General features: G+C 42.9%; 1 protein-coding gene across 1 annotated transcript in view; it reads right to left on the reverse strand.

Moving 5' to 3' along the window:
- The window catches only part of Gp150 (leucine-rich repeat domain-containing glycoprotein 150), a 62,590-nt gene that overhangs the window by 1,558 nt on the left and 50,483 nt on the right, over window positions 1-10,549 (reverse strand). Inside the window, exons 2-9 of the mRNA XM_011502112.1 lie at window positions 7,393-7,496; window positions 7,050-7,173; window positions 5,327-5,667; window positions 3,359-3,720; window positions 2,079-2,331; window positions 1,428-1,739; window positions 859-1,227; window positions 25-481 (exon numbers count right to left, since the gene is read on the reverse strand). Of these exons, the coding sequence (XP_011500414.1) occupies window positions 25-481; window positions 859-1,227; window positions 1,428-1,739; window positions 2,079-2,331; window positions 3,359-3,720; window positions 5,327-5,667; window positions 7,050-7,173; window positions 7,393-7,478 (2,304 nt within the window). The 5' untranslated portion in view covers window positions 7,479-7,496. The remainder of the gene's footprint in view (window positions 1-24; window positions 482-858; window positions 1,228-1,427; window positions 1,740-2,078; window positions 2,332-3,358; window positions 3,721-5,326; window positions 5,668-7,049; window positions 7,174-7,392; window positions 7,497-10,549) is intronic.

Below are 10,549 nucleotides of genomic sequence, written 5' to 3' on the forward strand. Positions count from 1 at the left end.
AAAAAAGTAGCGGAGCGCTCTTACCTTGTTGTTGGGGACGTGGCTAAAGTCGTCGCTAAAGTCGAATTTGATGAAGGGTCCGGGTAGGGATGGCAGCCCAGTCTCGGCGGATTCTTGGACCGCGGCCGTGGCCTGCGCTCCCGCCGACTGGGACTTCTTCGCGGGCTTTCTGGGGGCGGGCCTCGGTGGCGGGCCGCCCTCCCAGGAGTCACAGAGCCGTTTGGCGAGGTCGCTCCACTGGGTGACGGGCTCGGACTCCCCGTAGCCCTCGTAATCGTAGTCGTGCTTGGTAACGCTGCCGGTCACGTGGACCGATTCCTTGGGCGTGACGTTGTTGTCGGTCAGCCACTGGATCGCGGCGCTCAGGTCCTCGTCGCAGCGGAGCGGATTGCGCGAGAGATCGAGACCGGAGAGATTTGGCATCGCGCGCAGCTCCTCCACGGTGACGCGCGTCAATCGGTTCTTGTGCAGCGAGAGGAACCTGGGGGGAAGGAATACGAGGCGCGAACGTTAGTTGTGGGCAATGGCTTGGCGAGGTTATCATTTTTCCGCGTTATTCTATTAAAACCCAGTTATTCTTATTTTCCATCTCGACCGTCCAAATTGCAATGCAAAAATGCCATTATTGATTCTGGCCAAAGTTAAATGCCAATAATAGAAAAAAAAGATGAAAATTACGCGTGAACGAGCGATATGTGATTTCGAAAAAAAGGTTGTAAATTTGTGGCATTAAATTTGACATTATTTGTCGTGACTTGGAAAGAATTGAACGGTAATGGAAAAATGTACAAGCTTGAGCGTTCGTTCGGCAATGAGGATAATAATCCGGCGAGGATGATCCTCGAGGATGACTCTTACCTGAGGCTCTTGAATGGCAACCTCGCCTCGCTCCAGACTCTCTGCATGTTACAGTAGCTGGCGTCCAGGCGCAGCAGATTTGGCGTCTTAAGGAAGGGCGTGACCCTTAGGCCGGAAGCGAACGAATTCATGGCGATGTTGAGCTTGGTAAGGGAGGTGGCGCCCTCGAATGTGTCGTCCTCGAGCTCGTCGAAGCCGTTCATGGAGAGGTCGAGCTCGCGCAGCGACGAGAGCGAGCGCAAGAGGTCCTTGGGCAGGCCGGTCAACTTGTTGCGTGCGAGGTTGAGGCGCGTCATCGCGGGCATGGCGTCGAACGTGCCGGACTCGATGAAGGTCAGACCGCAGTTTTCGCACTCGAAGCGGTAAATGCTAGGGAATCGTAAGGTGAGCAATTTAATCGGCACGTGTTCCCGGTGTTCCCGGGAGTCGGGTACAAATCCGGCCGCGTTACTCTTAAGGGACTTGTTAGTGAAGCGAGCGCTATTAATTCAAGGACACTCGGTGCCGAAAAATCAATGGACCAGAAGCTGTTTTCCAAAAATTTTTTTACTTGACTCACGCCCCCTTACCTGTATCTCTCGAATTCTTGGGCGTTCGTTCTAAAGACCGGTAAAGTCTCAAGGTCGGGGTTGTCACTGAGCAGCAGCACCTGCAGCCTCGAATTCGTTCTGAAATGATGCTCGCTCAAGGTCATGAGATTATTGTTGCTGAGATCGAGGTAAGTCAGCTGATCGAGATCCGAGAAGGCGTGCTGGTGAATTCGTTTGAGATTATTGGCACTCAAGTAAAGCTGGTCCAGGTAGGGAACACCGTCGAGATCGCCCTTCGCGATAACCTTGAGGCGATTCATCGATACGTCTAACGTCGTAAGCTTCGATGCCCTGTAAAATGCGGAGGAGGGGGGGGGACAAAAATTATTTACTCATACTCGGCTCCAATGTGTGGAAATTCGCTGGGGGCGATGATTTTGGCTGCTTAACGACTATCGCGAGCCAAATAGCAGAGCTTTCGTTGTTCATCGAAGCATCGATGTACTTTTTCACTTTTGCTATAAATACACCGAGATCTATCATCCGGTTGTGCATAATGAATTTCGGGATAACATGAAAGCGAGGCGCGATCGGTCCTCCCTTCCAAGACTATCAACCCAATGGCTCAATAGCCAACGCGCGACTTAATCGCGTCAAAATTTGGATGAAAAGATGAAAAATCTTGCTCACCTGATAACACTTAGAGTCGTTAAGCTGTTGCCCGAAATTCTCAGGGTTTGTAAGCCTTTGTCCTTGAACAAGTCAAGGGGCAAATCAGAGAGGAGATTGTGCGACAGGTCTAAATCCACTAACGAGTCCAATGGGCTAAAAAGATTTCGTTCAATATTGTTGAGGCGATTGTTCTTCAAACTGATGTAGGCAAGATTGGTCATCTTGGCGAAGGCACGTCTCGGCAGTCGCGCTAACTGGTTGCTGGAAAAATCTGATTACACGAAATAGAAGTTTAATTTCAACCTTAATTTCATGATTATTTTGACGAGCGCACTGTTTACAATGCCCTATCCTTTTGCGCTCGGATGCTTTTAATTTGTCCTTTTAATATCCAAATGCGCCTTGTTAGCTCCCTGAATTTTGAACGCAATGTATGGGAGAGATTTTCCGCTCTTATATTTCAACGCGTAAGGTATTATTTGTAGAGTTATTGTAAAGTTAAACCGTATTTGCATCTCTCGTGATTGTGAGATATTTACTAGTGGATTATAAAGTATCCGCTCCACGTCGCAAATAGGCCGATTTATTTTACGCAACAAGGAGCATCTCGTAAAAATTCTCCTTTACGTTGGTTTTGTCATTTGACTGTCAATGACGTTTCTAAAGATAAGGCAGATAATACAATTAATTCACACGTTGATTGGCATCATTATAAAAACTATGGTATTTACCGACGACACTTTGGTTTTCTTCGATTGTCTTAAATTGAATAAATAAATATATAAATTGGGAAGGGCGTGTACTTTTTATATATTTAATGTGCATTAATCGAGTTAGAGGTATCCAAAAGGGCGAGCGGAATAAAACTTTGCCGACGTTTGTTTACTCGGAGCAAGTCAATTATTTCACCGGTAATATTATTGAGCTCCTCGACGTGTCCTTATAACCGTATTTTCCATAATATTTTCCAAATATTTAATCGTTACATCACTTTGGCCACACCACATTCTACAATTATTAACCTCGAAAATGCTCATTGCATCGTTAAAGTTTCCGTTCAATAAGGCGCGTCTCCATTATATAATATTAGCTTTAAGGTTGCGATTCTGTGGTTAAAATTGCGCAGGGACGTTGTCGCCAGCCGCGAACATCTCCCCATCCCCCCTCCCCATCACCACCACCCGTCCCACAGCTCCGTCGCCTAGGCTCACAAATCATTGGGAGCATAAAATTTGCAACGCCAGCGGCAAGCCCCATTGTCCACGGAATAAATGGAAATAAAAAAGCGTAAAGCCTACCTAATTCAGTGACACTCGGTGCATCCAGGAGGTAGTCGTTGCTTCCCCGCCTAAAGGTCATGAACTTGAGGGGATTGTTGGCGATGGTGAGGAGGCTGAGCTGCGAGTTATTCTGGAAGGTGTCGGGATGTATGGTGGTGAGGCCGTTGTGGGTGAGGTTAACGACGAAGAGGTCGCGCAGCCCGTCGAAAGCGGTCCTGTCGAGCTCGACGATCTTCGTGTCGACGATACTGATGGACTCGAGCTGGCGGAGTCCGAGCTTACGAAGTGCGTGTGGTCCTAGCTTGATGTCCCCGGCATTCTCGATTTTTAGGTGCGCGATGCCCGAGCCGAAGTTCTGGTCGTCCAGCAACTTGCTGCACCTGCGGTGGATGGAAGAGATTTTTTAACGAATTTTCAATGCCAAGTATCGTCGACCGAATGCTTATTCATCCAAGATCCTTTCGAGGAGGGATTTTTTTAAGTCGGACCCAATATGGTTTTGCGCCTATATTATTATAATCAATGGCGTTTTGCAAAATGCAATTGCATAATCGTTGGATTATTTTCGATTTCGTTGAATGGAGTTTCATAATTTTCTAAAGACTTATTTACGATTCATTGGCTGCAGTTTGGAATTGCAGGACTTCCACTTGACTAGCGTAATAGTGCATAAAGTACAAGGAGTCTAAAGCTCTTAGACGTCTCGCTAACTCCCATTTTCGACCACGCAATCCCAGACTATTCATACTCTTGGACGGTTTTAGTTACATTTAATTTCGCTAGAAAACCAGTTTTCGAGTCGAATAATTAGTTAAAAGAGATTATTCTAAGTCTTTGGGCATTATTATTATTATTACGATTCCTATCGGCTTTTATAAGACAATATTTTTCAATATAGTACAAATAAATAATGCTATTTTGGCCTGGTTTTTTTCTTTTCTTCTTTTTTTCATTTTTTCATTTTTTTTTTTTTGTTTTTTTTTTTTTGTATTATTTTAAGTGATTAGGTTTTAAAATACAAATATTTTATGTCAGTATGATATTTAAGAAATAGAAAGAAAAAAAAAAAAAGAAGATACGAGCGACATTTTTTACTTAAAAAATTAAAATTATAGCAATAATGACACGAAGAGTTAAAACAAAATTTTATAATAATAAAATTTTTCCCCTATCTTACACTAAGCATTGGAGAAACATCTTTAATAATTAAGCGTGCAATTAAAATTTTACAAATATTTATAAATATGCATAGTGGCCACTTAGTCTGTGTATGAGATGGGTTGAGGGAAGAGAGACCCCTCCCCTCCCCTCCTCAAACACACGCTCAGCATGGATAATGAAATGCTGAATTTCAAATTACGTTGTAAATATTATCTTGAGTTTTGCTTCTCTTTCATGCAGCTTCTCAAGATAAAAAAATATATATATATATATATATAAGCTGTTATGCATTGTTTCATCCTAGGGAATATATCACGAAAATAAATGTATCGTGACTTAATGAAGCGCTCAAATGCATTTGGAATTTCGTCCGAACGCTATTTGTTGAAATAACGAATGTCAGGCTGGGAGACGACACTTAGAGCCTCTAATTATCAAGTAACGCGCTGACTTGTATGTACCTCGCTACCATATCGAGGAGCATATGATTGAGTAGGGACGGCCACTAAACACTGGACTAAAGATACATCTTTTACAGTTAATATCATGAAAAGCCGCAATCATAATTTTTCAATGGCCAAAAGGACGAGTAAATGACGTAACGCGGAAGAATCTCAACGGGTCTTGTAAATCATTGAATAATATTGTTCGGACCTCTTCATTCAACCTGCTTTCAAGCATCACGAATTTCAAAATAACCGAGAACTAAAAAAGATGAGAATCAATAGACACAAATGCCCAAGCGTCCTTGGCATAGCGAAGGCCAAATACGTGGCTGTCGGAGAAGGACGGCGAGTGTAGTTTAAACGAGGTATTATAAATTACCTGGCGGTGGTGGCAGCCGCGTAGGGTCCGACGCACCGGCAGTAATCCGGACAGCCTGTCATCACTTCCTCGTCGTCGTTGATGTCGTCGTCCTCGTCATCGTCCTCGTCCTCGTCGTCGTACTCGTCCTCGTCGTCGTCGTCGTCGTCGCCCTCGACGTCTTCGTTATACACCATGTCCTCGGCCTCGAGAAGGGCTTTAAGCGCTTGGCTGTCGGTAGTGTTGTAACTGCCGTGGGCCGCGGCGATGCTGCTCGATTTGCTCAAGGGCGCGCGAGCCGACGTCGGCTTGGCGATCCTCCTCGCCTGGGCCTTGATCACTTTCGCCAACTCCTCTTGGATCTATTGTCGAAGCATCGTCGAAGGGCGATTAGGGACGTCGCTCGCTTCGTTATCGCGTTTATCTCGAGATCGAAATTTCACGGGTACCGGGATATGTATAATGTGCGGGCGGCGAAATTTTCGTGGGTTATGGTGGAGGGTGGAGGGTGGAGAGTGGAGGGTGGAAGGGTGGAAGGGTGGAGGCGAGAGAGAGAGAGAGAGAGGGGGGGGTGGCGACGGCAATTCGCGAGAGGCTTACGAGTGGGTACGAGCGAAAGAGTTGACACATAATGTGTCGAGTGCCGATGATGACGGAATGGTAATTGGAGATACGTAAACGTTGCACGGCCGATCGTTCCATCGCAATCTCTCGCGAACTTTCTATAATTCTCGGCCATTAATACATTAATAATACATTTAACGGATCAATGTGTATGCGAGGCCAACTCGTTCGATTCGCACTTTAACGGAGAAAATTATTTCCAATGTAAATTTATAAATCCTAATGAAGTTCGGAGGAGAACTGACACTGGGAGCCTGCTGACGATGTTGAAAAACGAATTTGAAAACCGTAATTTGATATCAGAGTTGTAGATCCGGAGATACAAGCCTGCAGTATCGTACTAAATTACAAAAGTCGATATAGTTATTACACTCCGGCCAGTTACTTTTGAATTTTTCGAACGAGAGAAATGATGAAATTGATGTTTGTAATGGACATCAGTTTGAAAGGCGTTCGTTATAAGATTTGATTTTTGTTTCTTTTTTTCTTAATTTTTTGTTTTTTTCTGTTTTTTTTTTTGTTTTGTTCCCACTACCCGAAGAATTTTGACGTTTAATTATGCGAGAACTTAATAATTCAACGTTGTTTATTATTCGTAAATTTTTTCGCAAATTTAAATATGATTTAAAATAATCTGTATTTAATAAGCCTTAAAACGTTTAATTATCAAATTCCTATCTTATCTCATTTGTTTATTAAAGATATTTGCATGTAATTGCGAGCGCACATTTTTACATATTGTAATTCTCGTGATGATAATTCAAAATGAAATTAATAATCGGGAAAGTAGTAGAACGATAGATAAAAATTTCTATAAGCTCGAATAACTTAATAAATTCATCACTGTTTAATGAGTTAAGAATAGCTTTAAACTTTAAATTATTAGTCGTTTTGACGAAAAAAAAAAAAAAAAGCTTGGAATTTGTAATAAATCCATCACCGACGAAGCGTCTTCGTATGTTTCAAAGTCCCTCGGTAATTTTTTTATTAAATCACGGTTCTCCACTTTGGCCTCTTTAAGCAATCACGAATCTATTGAATGATTATTGGAGGCAAGTCCCGGGCAAACGACAATCATGACGGATAATGTAAAGTGCGGATTACAAAGTCGATAGCGCACCTTCTCGTTGTTGACGTCCTCATCCTCGGAGCGCATATTCTGAATGAGAATGTCCTTGGCGTCGAAGCTGAGGATGGACGATACCTCGGCGTCGGTGTTGCTTATGCTGGACCTGACGCTGTTGCTGGTGCTAGTGACGTTGTTAGTTCCGGTGGTAGTACCGGTGCTAGTGCTCGCGCTATTGCCGGTGCCTGTGCTAATGCTAGTGCTAGTGCTAGTGCTAGTGCTAGTGCTAGTGCTGCTGCTGGTACTAGTGCTGGTACTAGAGCTTGTACTGGTCTTGATACTAGCACTGGTGTTGGTCGATTTGGCTGTGGAAGTTAATTGGCTGCTTGAAGTTGGCGCGGTCGTTGTTGTGTCCAACATCGTGGTCGTGGATGCGAGCGCACCTGCTATTAGGAGCAGCAACAACGCTGCTTGACCCTTCATCCTCGCGGTATGCCTTTACTGCAATGAGACATAATATATTATATGTGTGTTTGCGCGCGCGCTTACGTGTATATATGTATGTGCAGTTTGTATTGGAATGAACGTGTATATTCCGTTAGTTTATCCTTTTCGATTTTTGCTGGCGGTTTATAATGGTCGGATGGCGGATAGCGAAGGACGGTTGGAGAAGGAGGAGAAGGAGGAGGGCGGATGGGGGGGGGGAGCTCGATTGGCCGAACTCGTCTCGTGTTTCAAGGAAACCCACCAAGTGGCGACAGCATGAATTTCAAAGCTACAACCATTGTCAAAAGTTGGCTTTGTTGCTCTAGGCCTTTACGCTTCCACAACTGGCAACTCGCAACTTCGTTTTCTTTTTTGAATTCTCACAGACACACCGAGCATTCGTACTTAAAAGGTTAAGTAAGAAGTACCTTTGTAAAAGGAGCATATTACGCAATGGACTCGAAATTATAAATACGCAATATTGCCCTCAATAAACAAATGCATTAAACGTGTGTCATCTTCAAAAAGAAGAAGAAGAAGAAAAAAAGAGAACATCGTTAATGTCAAACTGGTAATTGTAAGCGAGGATGGTCAAAGGTCCATAAATGTTTACACTCGAGCGAAGAATTTGTTTTTCTATAATAAAAGCGTATATTGACAATTACATTAGGGCTAATGTTAAAAGTTCGAACAAAGAATTTACGAAAATACGTTTTGACGACCGCGTAAAAAAGCCATACGAAGAATGTGAAGCCTCGCTCTGTCAAGACTCGAGCCCGAGTTTTTTAGATCACAGTCTCCTTCCGCGGCAACTTTCCGGCATCCCGAGGCTTTTTCTTCTCCCCGTTATCGGGAGAATTCCCAACAAATCCAAACACTTAAATTAACTCCTATGGATGTGAAGGTCGACCCCCGTTGAGGCTGCCCGGGCAGGCTTCCCCTGACCTTCGGGAATTATCCCGAGTGGAGATTCGGGATGACGCGCCTATCTTAACTACGTGGCTCTGGATTTAACGTTTGGGCATCTCCAGGGTACGCCAAGGCCACTCGTTTACTTGGATTTTATTTTTTGCAAACTCGTTAACCTAAGCATCGAATCACGAGTTTATGCATACACGCAAAGGCAAATATTGCCTGGGTGGTTCGAACGTTGAGAAACTCCCATTTCGCATAATATTTAATAATGAGTAAATATTTGATCGCTGTTAATAGAAAGGAATATTTTCAGATGTTTTTTGTTTTTTGGTAATTATTTTTTTTGTTTGTTGTTGTTTTTAAAGTCTTGCGGGTAGGAAAACATCGATCTTCGTCGCGACACGAACAAACGAAATTATACGTACTTAAAAACAAAAAAAAAAAACAAAAAAAATTTAACAAAAAACGTCATCTCAAATTATCCCTCTCTATTAATGGATATTTCAATTCGCGCGCGCGCGTGCTTTTTCGATCGCTTATAAAATCGATAACTAACTCGATAAAAATTGCTCGATAAATACCAATTCAATCAATAATTATTTCTGTTTTTTTTTTTTTTATTCAAATATAATACTTATTATTTGTTAATTTTTAATGGTTAAATTGAGTCTTCGGCATAAGATCAATTTTCTAATTGAAAAGTATTATGTACTATCAAATGATATGGAGCGAACAATTACGTACTGGCTATTACTCGGAAGGAATAAATCAATTAATTTCGCTACGAATGCAATTCAATGAAAAGAAGAAGAAGAAAAATCAATGCTTACAGGGACCATTATGGCTTTACAGTTGTTGCACAGTTCTATGGTTTACAAATTATAATTTTCGCATTTTTAAATAATCTCCTTAACTTGACGTTTTATATTTGACCGGTAATCATCGATCCTGAAGATTAAAGAAATTTTGATCATCAAGATTCTTAAAATCGAGCGACAGACATATCAATCGTGAATTATTATCGTGAAAATCTTAATCGTAGATGGCGAATTCTTAGGAGCGCGCGAATGTGCCAAGAATATCAGGGATGGATGGATAAGGGCTGAAACTACAATTGTTAAAGTATTTTCAAAATGTATCGATATGATTAACCACAGAACCGCAACACCTCCGTCAAAATTGCGAGCCATACAGCCAGATAATTAATAATGTCGCAGCATTAATAATGCAGCAGCGACTCATCCATCAAAGTCTATAGTTACAACCAGGGACAATAACGCCACGCTGGTCGGAAAAATAAAAGAATCGAAACAAGAAGAAAGGAAGAAAACGAAACCGCGTGCGTAGCAGCTAAAATACGCGCGACAAAAGAAATTCCCTTGAAATGGCCAATGGTCGCAAAGGAAGAGAACATCGGCATAAACTGGCGGGATGAGGCGAGACCGGATAGGCCGAGGGCGTGTGGGCGGGAAGGGGACAGAGGACCAAGGAACACGTAGTAGTAGATCGCCGCGACAGGAAGCGACAATGGAAGCAGCGCGCATTCCCAAGGCGACCCTTTCGTAGAAAAGGGTGAAAGAGTAGCGTCGGGGCCCCGATATTAAGATTCGGTGGCCCGATCGAGACTGACGCAGACGGAGGAAGTGAGCGCGTGGGTTCGCCGCCCCGGCTACAACGAGATTAATTAATCCTGACCCTCTAATGATACGTTTCTCTGTCAATGGGGCCCGAGGGCTTACGTAACAGTCGAGGTGCAAGTAAATGCGTGATGCCTCTTTCTGCTTTGTCCGAAGGAATAAAATGCAAGGGAGCCAAATTGATTAAACTTATTATTACGAGTTTAAGTTGTGATCTGAGGTTCAGCATCATTGCGAGTCTCGATGCTTTTGGCGCGTTGCTAGATACAGTTCTGCTCATGTTTAATACTATAATTGATCTTGCGGACAATTTTATCGGCGATCGGCTGATCGAGGCGAGCGAATTATTTGCATAAGCGCATCCTGATAATTGTCGTAATATAGTGTATTTACAGGGTCTATAAATTTATGGTCGTTGTGCGCGATTCTCTTGAATTGGCTGAGGGATTTTTTTTTTTTTTTTTATTATCGATAAAGAATAAAAGGCAAAGATATATATATATATATATATATATA

This window comes from Ceratosolen solmsi, unplaced genomic scaffold (assembly GCF_000503995.2).
Source record: "Ceratosolen solmsi marchali unplaced genomic scaffold, CerSol_1.0 scaffold43, whole genome shotgun sequence".
Classification (NCBI taxonomy): Eukaryota; Metazoa; Arthropoda; class Insecta; order Hymenoptera; family Agaonidae; genus Ceratosolen; species Ceratosolen solmsi.